The 23,203-nt window shown below is 39.7% G+C and overlaps 1 protein-coding gene across 7 annotated transcripts in view; it reads right to left on the bottom strand.

Moving 5' to 3' along the window:
• Nucleotides 1-23,203, bottom strand: part of lrch1 (leucine-rich repeats and calponin homology (CH) domain containing 1) — a 93,722-nt gene that overhangs the window by 12,429 nt on the left and 58,090 nt on the right. For 2 of the 7 annotated variants that reach the window (XM_042425482.1, XM_042425485.1), the window contains exons 7-18: nt 20,931-21,018; nt 19,931-20,036; nt 18,910-19,025; nt 17,573-17,643; nt 17,227-17,313; nt 16,529-16,606; nt 15,903-15,939; nt 14,947-15,063; nt 12,894-12,966; nt 11,500-11,622; nt 1,567-1,676; nt 119-256 (exon numbers count right to left, since the gene is read on the bottom strand). In XM_042425482.1, the coding sequence (XP_042281416.1) occupies nt 119-256; nt 1,567-1,676; nt 11,500-11,622; nt 12,894-12,966; nt 14,947-15,063; nt 15,903-15,939; nt 16,529-16,606; nt 17,227-17,313; nt 17,573-17,643; nt 18,910-19,025; nt 19,931-20,036; nt 20,931-21,018 (1,144 nt within the window). The remainder of the gene's footprint in view (nt 1-118; nt 257-1,566; nt 1,677-11,499; nt 11,623-12,893; nt 12,967-14,946; nt 15,064-15,902; nt 15,940-16,528; nt 16,607-17,226; nt 17,314-17,572; nt 17,644-18,909; nt 19,026-19,930; nt 20,037-20,930; nt 21,019-23,203) is intronic. The other 5 variants (XM_042425483.1, XM_042425484.1, XM_042425487.1 and 2 more) reach the window with 5 other exon arrangements.

The raw sequence follows: 23,203 nt of genomic DNA, 5'->3' as shown, positions 1-23,203 counted from the left end.
GACCAGAGATAAAAACAGATGACATAAGCTCTGGACTGCTAGATTTTATGAGGCGTGGGTTACAGATTGTCATGAATATTCATCTCAGGGGTCAAAAGGTCATGATTAACAGGCGTACCACTGCAGGTGAGGGAACGTGGATGCTGGCGACGGAGCGCGGGCGAATGTGGTTGGCCAAATGGCAGAGCACCACGCCGTCCATCAGAGACGAGCCGAGGTCTTCAGGAAGAACCACCTTCAGTCTGCTCTCGATGCTCTGAGGAGAGCGAGGGACAAGTTACAACAGTATATACAGGTATGTGTGGTTGCTGTGTCCCAACCACACTACATACCAACAGTTTTTTTCCAGTTAGTATATAATAAATCAACGTTTTTTACTGTTCTAGCAGGACATGATACAAGAGCCACACAGAGAAAGCCATCCTCTATTTCCTTTGTGTACTGCACTATGAGTAGGGAAACATTCCTGTCTACATTTTGGCAATTAAAAGTATGTTGAATGAGCTATTAGCAGTTCCTGTTTGCAATGTACAACTATAACTAACACTTTGATATTGAAGAAAACTGAAGTGTCTTTTTTCTATGATTCCTAAGCAGGACTTAAGGATATTTATTCACGGTGTGCATCAAAGATAAAGATTTTTTGGGACGTGTACATCACACTGAATTTAAAAATGCGTGTATCATGTAGCTTTTGTCGAGGGACCAGATATGTTTGCTGGAGGGCCACTATTTGCCTACCAGTGCAAGACAGACTTAAAGGTGCAATCTGTAGAATTTAGTGACATTTAGCAAACGTACTTGGCAGAAATGGATTATAATATTCATAAGTATGTTTTAATTAGTCTATAATCACCTGAACATAAGAATCATTGTGTTTTCATTAGCTTAGAATGAGTCCTTTATATCTACAAAGGGTTAGGGTTCTCTTCCATGGAGCCCACCATGTTTCTACAGTGGCTCAGAACAGACAAACCTAACACTGGCTCTAGAGAGGACCTTTTGTGTGTTTCGTTAAAATTGCTAAAAATGTGTATGTAGTATTGACAGTGCATGTTTCCAACAGACAGTTTGGTTAATAATTGTGACATTTGGTGTTGATTTTCTCTTTCAGATGAGTTTGGTATAACTAGGAGTTTATTTACAACACGTGTGATCATCTGCGGTTGGATCTTCCTGCCTCTGTCATTTAAAGAATGCATCATGCTTTTATGTTCTTAAATGGGAAAATCTTTGGTTTCTTTCATCAAAGCAGGTATAAGGACAAAATCTACCTGATATATTTTACCAGAAAAAGTTTTGTTTAAATGTTTAAATTAGATATCCATAAATATAAACACTCCAACAATAAACCTTTTTCCCCTGTCAGAACAGATTTGTGTGTCTGGTTATTTCAGTGTGTAACTTTACTTTCCTTTTGTTGTCTGTTGTTTGTATATGTGCAAATATGGTGATGATGTGTGTTTCTGAATAGAGTTTAAATAAAATATTATCATTAACTGTATGAATGACAGATAAAATAATCTTTACTAAAGATGAATGAATAGTGATGTAAGAGCGCCTCACGTCTCTCAGCTGCTCCATGAGCTCCAGTTCCTCTCGCAGCTGCTCCATTTTTCTTCTCATGGTGAACTGAGGATCCACAGACTCCAGACTCTTGTGGCTCCGCAGGAACACTGCAGGTCACCAACACAACACAACAACAAGGAGAAGATGGCAGCGTTAGTCTGAGACAGCATGAACACAGGACATGTCTGCATGTGCACACTAACCCAGCCAGGCCTGCTATTCATTAAAAAAGGACCACAGCAACATTTCTGAAACAAATAAAAACTGTTCATGACTTGGTCAGGAGAGTTTCACCAGCTGGTCCTGGAGATGATAAAATCACAACTGCTTCCAGATCTTTCTGAAGCAGGAGCTCAGTTTGATCAAAAATATCACAAGTGCAAACTGAAAAAGAGATGCTCGAACTACAGCCTGAGACATACCAGCACACACATAGCTTTTCACAATACTGGCTTGACTTAGTATTGACAGGCTGAAGTTATAGTAAGTGGGTTGATTTCATTTAATGACTATCAGTATCATCAGGCTGACTACACTGATCAGTGATTTGGAGAAACAAATGCAAACTTCTCTCCTAAAGCTTCAGAGCAGCTCAGCGTTTAGACACTAAAATGTCAATTGACTGTTTGCTAAGGCCCGCCCCCGTCGATGACGGTTGCTATGCCTGTGAAGCTTTCCACTCTACAACTGCACACATGCAGTTTAGAATGATAATGACGATGCCAACTCAAAATTCATGGCGATTTTTGAAACTAAGGGGTCCTAGATTTCAGACAGAGGTAGATAAAAGCAGCTCACAAGACAAACAGAACACATATTCACACTGATGAACTGACCTCCTGTACATCCACATCTGTACTCAGATATTCACTGACACAGAAAAAAAAAAAAAAAGCATTTCTGCCATAAAAAATGTAGGAAGCTTACGTAAGCGGAACATTCACATGCACTCATGCAGTCAGAGCTCAGCGCACTTTTAGCTCCGGCTTTGTCACAGGGGCAGTCATGTGAAGAGAGTTCACTGCTCCGTTATAACAGCCTGCTGAGCAACACACAGAAAACTGACTGACTTCTAGACCTTAAAGCTCCTGTGTGGAGGATGTTCATGTGTTTATAGTATCAGTCAAATTTTCTCATTTTACACCAATGATTTTATCTTTTTGGAACCTAAAAAACTATTTAAACTATTTTGTAGAATCAAATGTGTCATTTTCTTCATAGTACAGCAGCAATCATTGTATTATTTTTACTTACAGATCATGACATGTATTTCTAGAAATCTCTTGCATCAAGAAAAACTGCACTGGGAACATTTGGAGCAAATTCATCTCACTAGAATCTGAGGCAAGCTGAAAACCTGTTTTGGGGATTTTTTTTGACAGTGTAACACTTGGCTGTCTTTCAAATACTACCCTCTAAGTGGCTTTAAGCATGACATGAAGACATACAGTACATACATGCAGCAGGATGTACCTGAGAAACCTTCTCTTGGAAATGTGAGTAATTATAGAAACATTACAGCTAAATTGACACACACAAAGATCTATTATCTGTTACTGACTCTTTGCTGCTACTCTAATTTCTATCAATTCTGCTTACCACCCCCCCCCCCCACCTCCCCCCACACACACTACCACCACTCACTCTCACTATGGTAACTTGAATTAATATGCAGAATCAGAATCTGACCAAGATTCAGTAACATATAAATGAATCATGGAGAAGAGTGTGTGGGAGGGCAGTGAGTGTGAAACACGTTTGGCCTCTTCACGCATTAAACCACAACACACACACCCACACCGCTGTAGAGTGAATCACTCCACGGTGTCCTATTTTCTACAGAAATCTGCCGTTTACAGCTAAATGAAGCTGAAGACAGCTTGTATGTGTCTAGTTCCACTGAGCAGCCACTAGAGGGAGCTACAGAGTCCCTGCAGTGGGTTTATCTCATGTGGTGAAGTGAGGACAGGAAGACTACAGGATATGAATGTTGTGTTTTCACACTGCAGCCTCTTCAGCTAACTGTCCTCACAGCTCTGCTACTGAAGAAGTGCTGCAGATGTCTTCAAGCAAAAACATGTTTTTATTCTCACAAAAAACGTCTACAGTGGGGATTGTCTTAAAGAAGCCTGAATTCTATATTTTCTACTTATCATAGACTTTTATTTAATTTCCATCCAATTGGAATTTATTTGCAATTTCACGCTCCACTGAATATACTGCTTATATACAATTACTTAGATTATATGTAATATAATTTTACATGTATTCATTGAAATATTTGAGAATATTGTGTTGGTCAATTAAACTAATGGAGGTGACTGTAGAACTATTGAACTCAAAACATTCAGAGGAAACAACACGTCATCTCAGTGTGGTGTGTGACATACAAAGGTTTTACTTTTTGACAATCATGGCAATTAAGAAAATGATGAAGGTTTTCCATAAATATCACCTGTCAAATACAGTGGCAGTATTCACTGTAACACTACTCTACTGTCACATCAAACATTATAACACTTTAGGACTGTGAGGTCATCAAGGTTGAAGCTTGAGATTTTCAAACTTAGAAATCATAATGACAGAAGGATGACAACTGTGTTGTTGAAATAAAGACTTTCACACCAAAAGATACAAAGTGTCCAAAGTGAAACTAAGATGACATATAGTACAAAGAGAGAAATGAAAGAAGGAAAGATCTGTGCTTCCTCTCCTTGAGTTCATTCAGTGATGTCAAGAGAAACACACAACAAAGTATTAACTTGACAACAAGAACACAGTGAGAGGCTGCTTATCTCTGATGATGACAGCTTTAAGTGAACTAGTTATCCGCGAGTGTGTGTGTGTGTGTTATGTGTTAACTTGTCCTGTGACTGCAACTCATCTGTTTCTTTCTCTTCTTCTTATCGTTCCTAACAGAAAACCTTGAAACACACACACCAGTAACCGAACTTCACACTAGACCTGAACCCCTGAGAGCTCAAAGACCTGACCTTAACCAACTCTGGCTTAAAGGGACAGTTCACATAAATACATAGCAAAAAGAACTTAATTGCATATTTATATATGGAAGTCAGTAGCAAATACAAATGTGTACAAATCCCACAATACAAAGTTTTACCTATGATAGTTAGTCACAATTGTGACTTTGGGAAAAACGTCAGTATTTCAGTGTTTTCAGTACAAGCAGTGTTTTCTACCTTCAGGAGACACAATATTCTGTCTTTAATAGAACACAATACAGAATATCTGCAATGACAACACAAGACATTGAGGTGTGTGAAAGACACTGATGCTGGATGTTTTGATGCCTTCAATGCATCAAATGAAATTCCATTCACCTTCACTGTGCTGAGTGGGTAGCAAATAAAATTAAGTATGAAATGTATTTGTGATCAAACAGGAGCAGAGACATTGTGATAACATGAACCTGCAGGTATGTTTCCATTTCAGATGCAGGCAGGATGGTCCTGAGTCTTTTCAGGGATGCGTCCCAGTTTTGGATGCGATTCAAACCTCTTAAACAAAAAGACTCAGTAATGAGCAGTGTTTGTATGACTCTAGGATGATCCTGCATGATGTGCAGTCTCTTTAGGGGACAGAGGAAGGGAAAGAGAATGAAGGGCAAATTGTTTTTTCTCACGAGTTTTATCTTCTGGGTCAAGTCACTTTACAAGCTGCTGAAAGCCCCCCTCCTCTCCTCATCTTTTTTCTTATGTGTCTCTGTCTCGCTGCCATCTGGTCACATTGAGCCTGCAGCATCTTGTTTCTGTGTCTCTTCCTCTGATGGATTATTACAAGAGATTGGGTTGTATTTTGAAAACCATGCTCAAGGGTGTATGTGTCTTTTCATCATCTTTTTCCACAAATAAACTATTTCTAGCTCAGAACTTGTTCACACATTCCCATGCTCAAAGATTGAGACCTGATCACCATTTTATAGACAGAACCAAAGATGTTCCACCATCTGGTCTGTAAAAGTTGGCGATGATTATAATGTTTATGATCATCCTGCAGTTGTACAACAGTTTGTTAAAAGAATAACATTAACTATTCCTTGCGCTGCCAACTAGTTGTGGTTACATGTTCTTGTTCCAGTACAGCACTTCACAGCCGGGTACTGTTAGAAAAGTACAACAAACAACCAAACTAGTTGCTCTGATTCACACCTCTGGCTGACTGGCATCTTCTGTATAGCAGCGCTAGCTGAGGCTCATGCGTATCGTAGTATTTAGAGCCACCTGTCGAGTCAGCACACAGCAGCACTTTGAGCTACATGCTAAAAACAAAACATGATTTCCAGAAACAGAGATATAATTAAAACAATAATTACAACTAGTGGCCATAACATAAACCTATAATATCAATTAACTAGTAAGGACACTCCTGTGTTTTTATGTTGAGAAACATTGTATCTTATTCTATGATAATAAAGATGGATGAGCTCATTTTACATAGCTCACTTTACATTTCCAGTGTAAACCGTCTCTCTGTCACTATGGTTACTGCTTGGTGCAACAGATGCTACACCAACACACTGACACAGAGCCTTTACCACTCTCTCTGCAGTGCAGTTGACAGATAACATCTCTAATCTGGCTTTAAGTCATCTTGTGTGTGTGTGTTGTGTGTGAGAAAGAAAATGTTCTCACGGTGCTAAATGTTTATTTCTATTCTGAGATTCATGAGATTTGTTTTGAGTTTCTGTGTAAGTCCACACACTGAACAATGTGCTACAAAAGAGAGAAATGAGTTCCAATACTAGTGACTGACATGTGTTTACTGATAAACAAATATAGTCTTTCACCACATGGACCGCACGGAAAAGCCAGACAACTGAGTTCTCAGACAGCACATGAATGCAGCATGCCTTTGTGGATGTTAATGAATCTCTAAACTCCTGCATGTAAATGCAACATTAATTCAAGTTGGGCTGGTTTTATTTCTGGATAAGATGATGAAAATTGAAGTTTCACCAGTTTTTCAGTGGATGTTTTAGCATTTATATAGCACATGTAAAAACGTCACTGGCAATTCAACATCAAAAGTTTGACCACTTGATAAGACAACGAAGAAGTTTCAATCCCTATTTTGAAAGTTTCATACAGTATCTGCTTGGAAAGTAGGCGAGGGAACCACCTGCTTCACATTCACACTTCTGTTCTCAGTTTCTGCTGCTGGCTGGAGCAGTTAAGTCAAGGGTCACTTCAGCTTCATTTTTTTTATCTATGCACTTTTCTGCAGCAGCAGTCTTCAACACCTCCGTTACCGAGACGTCAGTGTCCACCTCTACACTGTAGGTAAATAAAATTTCATTTATGACGCCAACTGCATTAAAAAATTACATTTAAAAACATCAATAGCAACGTGTCTTTCCAGAAACTGTGTCCTGGTTACTCATGACAGTAAACAGATGTTGCTTTTTTCTGATGGTAGAAAATAATTCCTAATGATATCTGTTCATTAAAACTGTGGATACATGCATTTACAGAGATCTAAGCATATGGGTGAAAGTTTCAGTGAAACATTCCTTTAATAAATCCCAGATGAGCTCCTCGTGTTCAGAGCAGAGTTCCTGTAAACAGATGGAGCCTGTTTACAGAATTGAGAGGCTGAACATCCACCACTGGATATACTGACTGACTGCTGCTACTGTTACTGCACACACACACACACACACACACACACACACACACACACACACACACACACACACACACACACACACACGTATGATTGTGTAAGGCATACACGTATACAAAAGTAATCACAGATAAAAACATTCATCAATCACATTAATCTACCCCACAAAGTCAGATCACATGCACTACATGTACACACACACACACACACACACACACACACACACACACACACACACACACACTGATGATTGGTTGTTAATGGGGTCAGGAGCAGTGATGATGTGAGCGTGTCAGTTCCTGGTGATGTCACTCTCCCTGAGGCCTGAACCCATTATAGACCATTAGTCATAATCTTATCACACTAAACCTCTCATGCAGAAACACACAACGTGCTGCGCTTCAGTGAGAGAACGTCTCTATAAAACACTGAAAGGAAAAACTGGTCTTATCACTGCAATGGCAAACTGAGATCACCTCAGAGCGAAGAGAGGCTGATGATTACTGATTTATGAACAGAATGAGTTTTGTTACTGCAGCAACTCAAAGAGGTGTGAACCAGATTACTGCAGGGACAAACATTAATATGAATAAAAAGAAAAAAGGTCCACAGCAACACTAGCAGCCCTGTGAGGCTGTAATGTTCATTAAACACCAGAGAAAACTAGTTTGCGGGATGAAAAAGACACACAAATGTAAAGTTTGTCCTGCAGGTGGAGCCAGAGGAAAGGCCATATTATTACCCAAACCAAAAGACTTTATCTCTGAATGGCAACCATTTAAAGACATCTGAGATGAACTTGCCTTGCTTTAGACTAAGCTTTGCACCAAGGCTAATGCTAACTTTAGCATGCTAAAATTAGGGTGTCATATGCTAAAGAATGTCATATTTTGCATCTCAGTTTGTTAGCAAGCTTGTGTTAGTTTGTAATCATATATCATATCACTGCATGTTCAGCATGTTAATGCATGTGATAATGTTTCCCTTAGTAATATGTATATGCATGTGTTAATAGTAAAATATGTATCAGAAAAGGTGGGAGCCACTGGTTCAATGCTATAAGCATACTCTACATGGAGTGGTCACAGTGACAGCAGGCTTCATGCTAACTTTAGTGTAAACACCAATACTATTATGGGATACGGTAACAAAAAATACACTATGCTGAGTTACAATGGGCTAGTATTTTAGCTTACACTATAAGGACCCAGTCAGACCACCAATTATAACAGCAAAAACAAAAAAAAGAAAAAGAAAATTTCACCTGATTAATTAATTTAATTTCACCTGAATGCCATCAGTGTCATCAGTGGGACAGAAGTCAGTGGTACAAATACATATCTTGAATAGTGAGTTGAATAGTGTTTTAACTTTTTGTCAGATAAGTGACTGAGCTAGCTAACCAACTAGCTTGATGATATATTGTTTCTAGCATATGCTAGCATGTTTCCAGTTAGCTAGCATGTTACTGGTTTGCTTGCAAGCTACCTAGTTCATCAACAGCACCCCCTGTTTCACAAGGACACACACATTCATTTTACTGTATCACTTTCTGGTCCAACCTATACACACTATGTGGAGTGAGAGCAGGCTCTGATACACTGTACTGAGCTCCAGTAAATTCCACATGAACACATAAGCATACACCGCAGTGTCTGATTCACACATTAGCAAGAAGTCTGTCATCAGAAGTTGAATTGAGGGTATCGGATCAGTTAAAAAGTGATATGAAAATGAAGCAGAAATGTATGTCAGATAAATGTCCAACAAACTGAAAGAGTTTAGAAAGTGAACTGAAAGAGTCTCTAAGTGTTTGTGAGAAGCTTGTTAACAGCCAGAGGCTATTATAGTGAGTGTGTGAACAGTTAAACAGCTCACAGCTCACAGTCACTGGTAACTTCCTGCAACATATCAGAGCCTTTTATGGACCATCTGAAACACAGCTCGCCTCAGGGAGGGGCCACACACACAAACACACACACACACACACACACGGCTGTGATCCATCTAAAATCTTGGACTCCATTCCGGTGGAAGTGGGATACTCCTTTAGGGACCATTATTAACACTAAAAATATAGGAGCTAAAAATACACACACACACACACAAAATGTGCACAGGAAAAACCCAGACACGTAGTACAGACACTGCATGCACACAAACAACACACTCACACACACACACACACACACAATTTGAGAAATACCAAACAATCCTATCATGGCCTAAACACAAAGGTCCTCAGCCAGACTCAAACTGGGGACAGTGTGTTTCACGGTCAACATCTTAACCTCTAAGTTTCAGATCAGTTGCTGTCTGTACATGTAGCTCTCACTGGGTGCAGTGTAATGACAGAGGAAGGAGCCAGGATACAGACGCTGGCACATGTCAGAAAATTGCTGCTTTTCTAGAGACTTGACAGCGCAAACATGCATCAAGATGCTAGAGTGCCAGCATGTGTTGCCATTAAGACTTTTTTTTTTTTTTTAACAGCAATTTAAAAAACCCCAAAGTTACTCCATCTGTTGATGAAGATCATACAATGCAACCAAAGCTCCAAAAACAGCTACAACATGGACCTTGTTGCAAGATTGTCAACTACTGTTTCCAAGTTCAAGAATGACTTCAAATCCAAACCAAAACTTGTTCTGTCCAGTTTGAATTCCTGCCAGATTCTCATTTTCTCACCAGATTAACATTCTTTGAAATGAACATCAAACTCAAGACAGTATTCAAGGTGTTAAGTCAGACAGTTAAGCCCTTGAATTTTGATCATTTCAGACCTTTCAAGACTCTTCCAGGGCTTGGACGCCTCCTGTGTTTGTTCCTTTCCAGAATCTTTATACGCACACATCTGGGTAAACGTTCAGCTTCTGCATGTGTGATCACACTGCTATAGTAAATAACACACACACACACACAAGTGTAACCTCTACCACGTGTGTCTGCTTGTCTATAGCCACCACACACACACAAACAGCTGGAGATGAAAGCTGAGTGTGGTGAAGCTCCTCTTTGATCAGTGTCTGCTGCTAAAACACACTTCAATTCATGCACAAACAGCAGTCACCTGAAAGAACCCAAGATGTAGTGAGGAAATCAAGCTTGTGGTGTTGTCAGACTGCTGTATGAAGGATGTGGCTGATGATTTTCTATATTTTCCTTATTGCAGATCCAAACCAACAATGAACTAATCTACTTACATGTATTGTTTGTGTCCAAAGTCTGTTATTCCTCTGTACTGTGGACCTGTCTCCCAGTGCAGCGGAGTGACTCACTGATGTATTTTAATAGTTTTTGAACAACAACAGAGGTTTACAGCACAGAGCAATAAGATACATCAGACTACATCTGTTCATTGCTGCTTTGGCTCTGTACATGAACTTTGTTGACAATAAGAAAAATACAGAAAATGGCCAGCCTTATCCTTTAACAGCATCCATGCCAGAGGAAAGAGCTAGTGAGTCACTGTGGGAACAGATACGACACATAAACTCCTCAAAATAAGAATTGAACACTCAAAAGAGTAGAACTTCTGGAAGTAAAGCAGGAACAGACAGACCAGAAGCAATCACTGTAATGACACACTAAACTACCAGTTACTGTCTAAGGCCCTACATGAATATTATACAGGGGTTACAATGATCTAAATAACAAAACTTTATGAAGAAAAATAGATTTTTCTCTAATCTTAAAGCCACTTGTTAGAATCCAACAAATACTGGCTGCTTAATTTTTTTGTTTTACATTTATAAAAGTTAAAAAAACAACAACAGATATTTGTTTTTTAACAGCCACAACATAAGGGAGAATTTTGGATAAGAATCCCTTCAATATGTTAAAGAATTGTGACCATGATAAGTACTGACTGGGACATTTCACTATTATATATAGACAGTTTCTATATAACTCAAACATCTCTTTTACATTTCTGTACTATGATCTCTTGTAACTTATCGTCCGACACGTGTGCTGATACATATATCTATAATAAGCTAAAATTAACTGATAACTCTGCCAAAGTTATGTTTTTTAGTCATGCTAGCACCATGGCTACAGGAACGGGAATGTTGATTGGTCCAACAATTTGGACCATCACATAAAACACAGAGCCTAGTGTGAAACAAGTGACAGGAGGTCATTCCAGACTTTCTTCTGAGAGCGACACAGTCAAACCCTTGGGGAAGTTTGAAACAGAGACTGTCAGCAGACATGAGTCCAGGTGTGTGTGTGTGTAATCCGGCTCTGCAGCCTGCAGGCTTCTTAGCGGAAAAAAGCAGGACCTACCGCGGCCGTGCATGCCTCCGTCGTCATGGCTACGATGTGTATCTCTATGGAGGGGTGAGGCCTGTGAGAGGAGGGAGGGGGCGAGACAGGAAGGAGGGGGCGAGCAAGGCAGCGAGGGTGGGGCTACAATCGGGGAAGTGGGAGGGGTCAGAGAGACGCAGGAAGTGGGCGTGGCGTGTGTAGTGGAGGAAAGTGAAGCACCAAGGTGAACCAAGTACAGCAAGGCAAAGTTCATTCCACGAGAATACACCCGAAAACACCAATATCACCAGGAGAAGGTTCCGGGAAGATTGATTGGCAGGGCATAAAAACAGGGAGATCAAAGGGAAGCAAGAAACACACACGCAGGCAGGTCACATTACATGGATTTATGATTTAACATTAAAAGTCATGCAGCAGATGAGTGAAAAAGAAAATGAAAAAACATGTAAATCAGAAAAAGGAAAATGTGAAAAGTTGGGATACCATGAGATGACAACACATAACACAAGAAAGCACAAAAACAAAATAAAGATTAGTGGCATTACACATTACAGATCACCTTGACATGCTGTTAGCATCATGTTAGCTTCATTAGCAGTTAGCAACATTTCACACACTGGTAACAGTAAGCAAACAAAAGCCAGATGGTTGCTAGCTCTAGAAAAGCACGGGACTGAAGTTCGCTATGACTCAAAAACAGACTATAAAGACAGCAGACAAGCAGTGACCATGTAGCTGCATTTAACACATATGTTGGTTCATTTTGGGTTGATTTGCATTCATGTTAGCAGCTAACTCTGAGTTAGCTTGTGTTGAACTAGCCCTGATCCAGGATGGTCATGCTTATGTCACAGTCCTGGATAGCCATCACACACAACCTGGATTTTTCAAGCACTTAGGCGCTCATAAAATTTGCTACAGGAAATGTCATCAATTTGATTCAAATGTGATTGGTGCACAAAAAAACCTTTTTCTAAAAAAAAACCCTTTTTCCAATTGAGTGCTGCTCACTTCAGACCAGTGAGAAGAACACAGACAAAAACGCATATACAGAAATCTCTAATGTGATATAAACAAAACAGTTCTAACAGATTATGTTGTGTTCATGTCAGACCCCATCACTTGTAGGAAGAGGCTGATCAAGAAAATATGTTTTCAGGGTCTTTAAAGTCAATACAAACCATGTCAAATCATCGCTGGCACAAGATCACCAACTTGAGTACAGTGAGAGGGAGAAATTCTTTGCCATCTTTGATTTTTCATGATTTGTGATGATATTAGTGGAAAAACCTTTCTTGGTCAGAATTAATGGTTTTTGTTTTGTTGTTTGGGAACCACTGAACTAGTTAATCACCCTGTGGATCTGGTAGCCAATGTATCAGAGATACCCTCTTAGCCCAGAGGCAACTCACCTGAACGGGGCTTCAGTCCAAATGGCGGGCTGGAGAAGGATGGAAGTCCACTGGCTGGAGATCTGTCATGTCGCTGCGGCAACAGAAAAGGAAACAATACAGTAAGTATTTCATTAATAAACATGGAAAGTACAATTTATTGAACAGATGCTGGATATGCTCTGTCCTGTGCTTCATGTGGGAGCGGTTTGCAACGACAACACAGACTTACAGATGACTCACAGAACTATAACCTACATAGAAACATGTACGCTCCTGTGCTGCAGCTGTTAGTGTTTGATACTTTAACAGTACAGTGCCCCAAAGTTAACCTCCAACTTGGCTCAAAGGCAAGAGCGCTTCACTCTGTCCCTCCCTCCTCTGTCTTTAACCATCACTCAGCCTATGAAGCCAACAGAGACAGAGAGACTGATACAGTGATAGCACTCTTTTAGAAGCGATCAGTCTAGACATCTGCAATTTAACAGAATCTAAGAGGTACAGATTTTTGTTAAGACTGTGTGAGCAAAGTAAATTTAAAAAAATTATCCTGCAGGGAAATCCTCTTATGTCTTCCCCCTTCGCATGGATCCCATTTCCACCTGGTATGAACATCCATCTCATTTGGATCAGGAAACATGTTAGTATTAATCATTATCCATGTATCCACAGACCTCAGGTTGATACCAGGTAGAAATGCAGGAAGGTACAGTATTAGGATATTAGTATGGATTCAGCATCTTGCTGATGGACACTTCAGTAGAGCAGAATGGTTTCTTTAACTTTAAGGTCAGTCGGTCATCCAAAACAAACTAACAGAGGGCAACACAGACTCTGAACAGCTGTTTGTCCTCACTGAGGTTGTCGTGGTTTTGTGGGTTTAAAATTCAATCTTTAAGCTCTAGAGGTCAGCCAGTCCAGATCATGGATCAAGAGTGTGTGTTGTTACTTTTGTTTGTGTATAAGTTTTTTGTTTGAGTCTGATGCACTTTGTCTGTGTGTGTTCATTCTTTTACTTTGGAGCATTTTGAGACCAATCTGGAGAAACATTCTTCAAACAAAGGAGTCTTGTTCTCCTCCTTTCTAAACCTACACTCTCTTCACTCTGTTTGTTTCTGAGTTTGAGGGCGGGGCGGACCTCACATCAGCAGAATCAACCATTTACCGGATTTGGATAATACTAAAATGTGCAGCTGCTTTGAAGAAATGGTTCAACGTTTTGCTAATTTGCTATCGATTTCATGTCTGTGCGTACCAAGTACGGAGCTGGAGTCAGGACGTGGTTAGCCTAGCTAAGCATAAAGTCTGGAAGCAGGTGGATAAAGCTACACTGTCCAAAAGCCCATGTTTTATCTAGATTGTTTAAGGGATTAGGTGCTGTGCTATTTCCTCAAATGCTAAACTATTACTTTAATGGTTTAAGTTTTTATTTCTAGCTATCTATTAGTTCAGCATGAGGAACATTGTTTTCTGCCAATGTTAGAATATTTGGGAGTGTAATACTAAAAAACCAAATACAATACAAGGCAATTAAATACCACAATTCCCCATTATTTGTTGACTCAAGTGAAGTTCATAAGAAGTTCACTGCAATCTAATTGTTTTATACTACTAGTTGCTATGAAACAAACAGGACCCAAACTCACTGACATAACATATCAGCCACTTCTGCAGATGAACTCTTGACACACTGACATGCAGGACGGGAAACTGTCACTTCACCAGCCACCAGTTTTTCCTCTGTCCACTCAAGATAGCTTTATTAAAATTGACTTAATTCAAAGAAATGAATTATTTCTAATGACTGGTGAAAGATATAGACTGACATATAGCAATAACGTACATTTTCCCACTCAGTTCACATGTGTAACTTGCTGCCAGATGAAATGTGTCACATGTGAAAGCTCAGTGAGGATTGGTTACCTAATAACACGCAACTCACAACTCACTCATCAAACAGACACACGAGTAAAAGACCGTCAGTTCACTGGGAAACATGAGTGAGGACAGCTCAGGACATTCACTCTGAGGGGCGGGACAGAGCCTACATCCAGTGGTTTGGTGCTATGTTTACCTTGATTGACATATGCCATTCATACTCCTGGCATGCAAGCTGGGCCTCAAATCTGGCCTTCTCTAGAATCATCTGTCTCTTCTTCTGGAACTCATAGCCACCTCCCTCCAAGTGCTGCTACAGAACGCATCAAACGTTTAGGCTTTAAAGTAACTTATATATTTGCTATTACTTACATACTTATAGGCTTTACTTCATATCTCCAAGGAAAAAAAACACAAAATAAGTTAGGACCCACTGGAACTCTATCACGCAAGTACACTTCATCAAGAAAAATGTACTTAAGTATACTAGAGCTACTAGATTTAAAGCCACTATGAGCAGGATTTAGAAATTTCCAACTCTTGCAACCCCAAGTGGTAGTATCAAAAAATACAGCAGACAGCAATACACGCAGATGTGGGATAGTTGACTGTTGACCCAGAAAACATAAGCAGGCTGATGATCTGTTTAGGTTCTGCTAAATTATGATGGACATTTGTCATTTTTTGACAATTTGTAGACTAAATAATTAAATGATTAATTGAAAGAAAGTTATTTGACATTGAAATCATTATTAGTTGTGGCTCACTTCAGGTATAGATGTGACATTTTAAGCTCAGGCTACAATCAATAGTTATGCGAACACGACAGCTGACTACATATGTTATATCGTGGGACACAAACTGTAGACTGCATCATTCAAATCATTCGACAGACTTCATCAAAGGTTCTGTAATCTTCGATTTACCTCTTTACTCTTATTTTCTTTAAATTGTTGAAACTGTTTACACCAAACTCACTGCAAGTCTCTCCAGACAGAAGCATAAGCTAAACAACTTATAAAATAAGTGCTGTTTTTGATGGACATATTGCAATCTGGTTTGGTTATTATCATGTACGCTGATGACAACCTGCTGTTCTGTGTTGTGGCTCGACTCCAAGTAAGATAAGTTCTAAAGTTCTGCACAGTGTACCTTTGGTGTTGTGGCGCCGTCATCACTGTCCTGCCCGCTGAGGAGACAGAGAGAGACACATGAAGAAAGATGAAGTAAGGATACAATAGACTTTGCATTCACAGCAGCGGTGACAACTTGCACATTGACCATTAACCCTAACCCCCCACTTACTGTTTTCCTGCTGTCACCAGCCATGCAAGTCAGAGCAACTGAACTATACAAGGTAAGGCTGTACACTATGCATGTTTCTTTTTAGTTATGGTTTTCTTAATGATAGGAGGTTGAATACTGAGAACTGAGATTCTGATATTTCCTGAAAAATTTAGACGACAGGATGGAGGACTGACACTTACCAAAGAAACACTATGTATACAAGATTTTCAGTGTTTGTAGTTTAACCTACAGTCAGGTTAGTTTCACCAGTTACTATGAAGCATCAGTGCTGCTCTGGTTACCTTTAGTTTTATATACCATGAGCACCAGCTGAGAACAGTGACTACGCTGTTGATCAGAACTATGTTTGAAGTGTTCTGATGTACAATTTTAACAGACACCTGCCAGCCAATCAGAAATGAGTATTTTAGATGGTCATGATATAAAGTTAGTTAACATGTGGTAAAGCATAGAGGCACATGGGGTCTTACTTGAGTGACTCGTCCACTGTGACCATCTCCACTGGGTAGAGCTGCACTCCAGACAGATCGTCCTGCTCCGCGTTCACTCTGACACACACAAGAACTACATTATTAAATCAGTAGCTTTGGTTTAGAAACTAAAAACTGGCAAACATTTGTATTCTGTCCTGTTTGTCTGTCTGTTAAGAAGCAGGATATCATCAAAACTTTTAAACAGATTTTGATTACATTTATTGCAAAGTTAGGCCTTCAGCTAAAAAACAGATGATTCATTTTTGATGTGAATTCATAAACTTAGAAAGGATTTCTTAATACTAAAGAATGTGAATCATTGGTGAAGGTTTGAGCTTTGAGTGCTTTCCAGTTCAGATGAAACAAAGTAGGTGTGTGCACATCCACAAAACCTCAGTGGGGTAGGTGGATAAAAAAATACTTAAACTAGATACAAGGAGTACCCGCACACTTTTTTTCTAGTTAAAAAAAACTTTGTTAGGGATCATTATTATATTTAAAAGAACGTTGGGTGGTATTTATTTTGAATATCAACATGCTGTATTTCCCTTCTTGTATATCTGTTAGTGTTAACAGAAACTGTGCAGAAAACAGGACAGTTTTGGTATCATACTGGCACTATTATTGAGAAACCCAGCTCTAGATAAACTCCACTCTGTTATGTTGTAATGCTCAGGTTACAGGTTGGTTCTCACCTGCTGGGGTCCTGCAGCAGCTCCACAGCTTCCTTCAGCTGGTTGATCATGTCGATATGGAGCTCTGTGCCCCCTGTAACCTTTGACCTGTAACCCCAAAGACACAAGTGATGAGTAATCCAACTATAAGTGCCATTTTCACAATGGGAAGTTAACTCAAGATCAAGCAATATGGGTTTAACTTATCCCATGGTTGTTACAGCCAAGCAAATCAGTGTTGGTGCTATAGGAAATATATCAGTACATAAAATACAGTATATATACCAACTTGACCAAATAAAAACAGTATAGGTGGAAAGTTTGAAGTGAAGTTCTGTTTAACAGGCAAACAGAAAAATGAACTTACCTTTGTTCTGTTGGCCAGTGTGAGTCTTCTTCTATCCTGAGGGGCTCGTCAAAGTCTGCTGCTGTCCGCCCCTGCACAGAAACACACACACACATCAGCACCAGCTGCAGCTGTCACATGACCCACAGACTCACTCGGCCACCGGCCAAAATTCAGAGACATTACCACTATCCACTGGTACACATAACAATAAGCACACTGTAACAAAGTCTCTCTCTCCTGAGTTTATTCCGTCCTCCACTCTCTCCTTGTTTCTCACAGATGCTTAAAAGGATAGATAACTGGGATGAAGCAACATCACTATTAATCATTTCTGTGAGGACCATAGGAATTTGAGTTCAATTCACAAGTGTAAAAATAAAAATTCCAGTTTATTAAAACTTGGATCTTATTTTTGTAGTTCACTGAGCTCAGATCTGGGAGCTGAGTGACACAACAAGGAGTCAGACAATCCGACTGGTTGGAAACAAACAAACAGTTTATCAGCAGATTATTTAAAACTATTTATTTGGAGATTAAACTAAAAGTAAACACAACTAGGGTAAGTATGGTATGTCAGAGATGAAGCAGGAAGTAAGTCTGTAAACTGTGATGGATGTTTAGAGACATAATTTTACTCTTCACTTGTGATTTCTCTTCCAAATTTGTTTGTCTAACCTGGAGGTTTGTTTCCAACCTGTCTCATCATCGTGTTTCTTGACCCATCAGATTTCTTTTGAGTGATGTCACATGTTCCCAGATTTCACTATTAACCAGGTGAGTACCGTGTTATTATTGATAGAAATAACGGACAAAACTATGAAAATAAGATTCAAGTTGTAATAAGATGTACTGATCTTCTAGTAGTTTGCCTCGGTTAATCAGGTCAGTACTGTAATGGATCTGCATATTCATTCAACAACAGCACATCAGGCTCCTCAACTCTTTATGATGTCCACTTGTTTTGTGTTTAGTCCTTATTTGGTCACAGCCGAGTCTCCACAGTGACACACAGGCTCGCTGTGATGTAAGCGTCTATAACAGGACCGTCTCTCTAAATGCTGTACTGTTGGCAACCTTTCATGATAAATGACCGGATGACAACTTTTAACTCTGAAAGTTAATTAAACTCATTGTAACAAACATGAAAGCACAGCTAAGGCTGTAAGCACCATTAAAACAAATCACAGACTTCAGGAGCCTAAAATGACAAGCAGTTGAACTAACGCTGCAATAAAGGAATACACTGACACAAGACAGTCTTACAATACCTGACTTCACTCTGAGTGTGGCTGAACCATCTACAGCATCAATCTTTCATAACAAACTGACTGGAACACTACAACATGAAGTCTTGCCTTGATGTAGTTGATGAAGCGAGTGCTGAGAGCAGAGTCTCTGTAGCTGAACTGGTCCTTCAGGGCCTCTGTGGGGCTCTCCTCAATCAGACGGACTGAGTCGGAGTTTGGGTCTGCTGAAATGGAAGAAACATGAAGCGTGAATGTCTAGTAAAAAAATCCGCACCTGCAGTAGTAGCTCAAAAAATGTCGTTTGTTAAAATCTGAATGTACTGGTGAAAAAAAACAGTGAGAAGTCAGTTGAAACCTGCACATTTTTTAAAAAAATATGTGTATTTTTGGTGAAAGGTTGACAATCTCTACCTACATTGTTAAGAGATTGTTTTAAAAAAAACTCAGACAGCCCTCTTTTCACTTATTTCAGCTCAGGAAATGTGACCTTCCATCAGCTCTGACCTGATTGAGGCTGATTGAAGTCTATTTAGGCTGTGTGTCTGGGGAGCTGCTGGTGTTCTCTAATAGAGTTCAACAGCCCAGATATACTCACAGACACACTGCAGACACACAGATGGAAGAGAAGAGCAGAGCTACAATAACAGTCTTGTTTCTACACTGCAAAACACATCAGTCTAACAAGCTGTTAAATCTTGTTCAATTAAAAGGCTGACACAAATGAATTAACAACAATTTTAATCAATTAATCATTCAAGTCAGCCAGAAAGCAATAATGCCAAACTGCCAGCTTCTCAATGTGAAGATTTGCTACTTCTCTCTGTTTTTATATCTGTGCTTATCTAAGACTTCTCTCTGGTTTCTACTTCAGTTTCTCTTGTTTGTAGATTTAATGTAAAATGTAATAACATACACACAAATACAACAGACACACATATACAGTCCAGACTCACTATCTGTCTCCACACACACACACATTATACATTCACACATATCAGCAGGGGTCCGGAAAAGTCTCTGTGTTGTCTGGATTCAGAGGACACAGCAGTATTGTTCCACCACCACCATGTCCTCTCCACTATCAGCTGTGTGTGTGTGTGTGTGTGTGTGTGTGTGTGTGTGTGTGTACCTGTCAGGGAGCTGATGTGTTCACTGGAATCGTCTTTACTGATTCCGTCCTCCTCTGTGATGTGGCTCATGGGTACGTTGAGACTCAGACTGTCTTCATCTGACGGCTGCAACAAACAACAACAACAACAACAATGATGGAAAAATGTACAAAATTTGATTCAGTGACTGATCAGTTTATTTATCTCAGGATTCCTCTGTAGCCAAGAATGCACTTCCTCATTAAACAGTCAGAGTTTTTACATTCTGATTCTGTGTGAAAGTTCTTAGTTAAAATATTTGAATTTTTATTGAAGTTTACTTTTCAAGCTGTTTTTATAACTCTCAAACAGCTGACCACAGTATCAGCCTCAAAACTCTGGGCCTCAATATCACTGAGTTTTTGATGTGATGTAATATTTCCACAGCTGCTGCTGCATTTATTATCTAAGGAATTATTTTATTATTGCTCTTCAGAACATTGTGTTAAAAATACGGTTAATAAATTATTATAGTATGTTGATTCAAATGAGTTTGCTGAAAATTTGTTGAGTAGCTTTTGAACGTTAATGCCTCCAACACATGCAGACAGTCTATAGAAAGATGAAGGAATTTAGTGAGCAACTCTTGTTTCCCTCTGCAGAAACAGCTGAGTGACATTTCTCTGACAGTGACTGTGTAAAAAATGATATTAAACATGTGTTAAATATGAAAGAACATAGATGGACATGTAAAATGAGTGACACGTCTAATAGATAACAAGCAAAAGCTTTTCAATGGATACAATTCTGAGGCTGAAGCATCGGTGAACAGTCTAACATCAGCTGATAAATATCAGACAATCCATCTGTAATAAAAACATATGTGCCAAAATACACATGTACTTGTACATAAACACACAGGTACGGTACATAGACACTTTATTTAAAACACAAATACAGAAAGATGCACATATACTGTAGCATATGGAGGCAATGACACACAAAAAGCCTCACACACACACACACACACACACACAGTACCTCAGTAGCAGACAGTCTTTTGTCTCCGTTGTCGCTGCCGACTCCTGAGTCGCTGTCCTGCTTCTTCTGCTGCTCCATGTCCTCCACACTGCACACACACACAACACAGGTCACACACCTGACACACACAGTGGAGGTGTGTGCGGGTGTGTAGTCTTCTCTCTGTACCTCCTCACACACACCCACCCAGCTCTCTCTCTCTCTCTCTCTCTCTCTCTCCCTCCCTCCCTCTCCCTTTTTAGATTGTCCCAGCTGGGTTGGACCCACTCTGTCCAGACAGCTTCACACTGCAGGAGTTTCTCCTCTGGAGCAGTGGGTAGAGCTGGCTGGACCTCAGTTGGACAATCAACTGACTGGCTGGAGTAAGATCTACAGTAATAAATCAGTTACTGAAACACTGAAAACACAAGCTGATGGGAAATGAATGCTCTCTTTTAACTGATTTTTGAGACTGTGCCCTACTGCCAAACTGTACTGACCCATATCCTGCCATTGGACTGTTTCTTGAATTTAAAAACTGTTCTGGTCCTTTACTTGAGCCTGTTGACCCTGTCGGTGCTTCGTTGGAGGACGCCTCAGGGTTAAACTGATGGTAAAAACTTTGAATCAGAGTGACTGAATGGGCGCAGTGACACACTGTGGAGGACTTATGCTGATTTCAAACCAACATGGAGGTGTTTGTATAAGCCTCCTTTAACAAAGAAACATGCAGACTTTCAGTGGAGAATCCTACATGGCACACTAACAGTGAACTCCTTTATCTCTGTTATTAACGCTGCTGTAGAGGAAAAACGCCCCTTCTGTAGCCACAGAGAGACGGTGTTTCACTGTTTCTCAGAGTACACTTGACTGACAGACCGTTTGTGTTGTTGGAAACCATTTTTAGCAGATGTGGAGAAGGTTTTATGATGCTTTTAAATACGCTTGCCAGCAGAAGAGAAAGCAGAAGAACTGTTAGATATTGAACTTAGTTTTAGGACAGGCAAAGATAGCAGTGTTATATGAGCCAGAGGAGGAAGCGTTGAATGTTGATGTGGTTCCTGTTTTTGAGAAAATGGTGAAGTCCAGACTGCTGCTAGAATTCAGTTTTTATAGAGCCCCCCCCCCCTCTCTCTCTCTGGCTGCGTTCACACTGCTGCTTAAGTTTGATTTACTACTCAGATGTGTAAATTGATGACTCACATGATGTTTTTCAGTTTTACTAAATACAGCCTGAAAAACTCGCCTTAACTGCTCTGAACTGAGCTGAAAGAACAATATAGACAAGAAAAAAATAAATAAATGTAGACAGAGAAGATAGAGGACCCACTGACTAAAGTCAGCACAGAACATACTTATTGACCAAAATATGTTTTCTATATATTCACAACTTAAATCAATTTATATCAAAGTGAGGATCACATGCTAACACAGTCCCCATTTACACTCAGTCACTTTGTGCATCTTGGGAGGATCAGATAGCTATTAGACGTCAAAAAAGTTCTAATTAAAAGTTAAATGTCGATGCATCTAAGAGGCTTTCAAGACAGACTGTTCAAACCATCTCTGGAGCTGGTTTAAGGCTTGTTCTAACCACATCTTGAAAAGGTGTAAATGAATCATGAAATCATCTGTCAATGCAGCCTCAGTGATTTCAATACATACAAAAATACAATATGGATGAAGGAGAGATGAGACTGAATGTGTGTGAAGACAATTAAATAATATGAAAAATATGATTCATCCATGTGTTGGTGTTAGCTTATGGATAGTTGTTTGCGAGCTAACACTAACTAAACTGTCACTTAACTGAAGTTTAGGCGCACCAGAAACTAAGTTTACAAGTTATTCTGCCTCTGGTGTTTTTAAGTGTTACCAAACAGCCTCAGGTGCATTACCACCACCACCCTCTGGTCTGGAGCAGAACTGACCCTGATTAGCCAGGAAAAACCGTCAAGTGGAAATGGACTGAGCAATAGGACAAAACATTTGATCAAGATCATTTTTGAAGGATTTTTGAAGGCCTTTGCTCTTTTCAAGACTTGAAGGAATTTTATTCTGTTCTGAGTTCTTCATGGTTCTCATTTAAGACTTAGAAGCACAATGAAAGGATATGGAGTACCTTGGGATTCCTTTCCACACCCCTTGGTAACACTACTATTTGCAGGAATTGAAGGACTGGTTTCCCGCATCTGTAAGATGTTAATCTCACATAGCCTTAATAAACTTCCTATTACGCTGGTTTGGAAAAGGAGATACAGGGTTTTGGTTTCATTATAAGTGGCTTTGAATAT

This window comes from Thunnus maccoyii, chromosome 11 (assembly GCF_910596095.1).
Source record: "Thunnus maccoyii chromosome 11, fThuMac1.1, whole genome shotgun sequence".
Taxonomy (NCBI): Eukaryota; Metazoa; Chordata; class Actinopteri; order Scombriformes; family Scombridae; genus Thunnus; species Thunnus maccoyii.
Note: the sequence above shows the minus strand (reverse complement) of the source record. Positions and strands in the feature narration are given on the sequence as shown.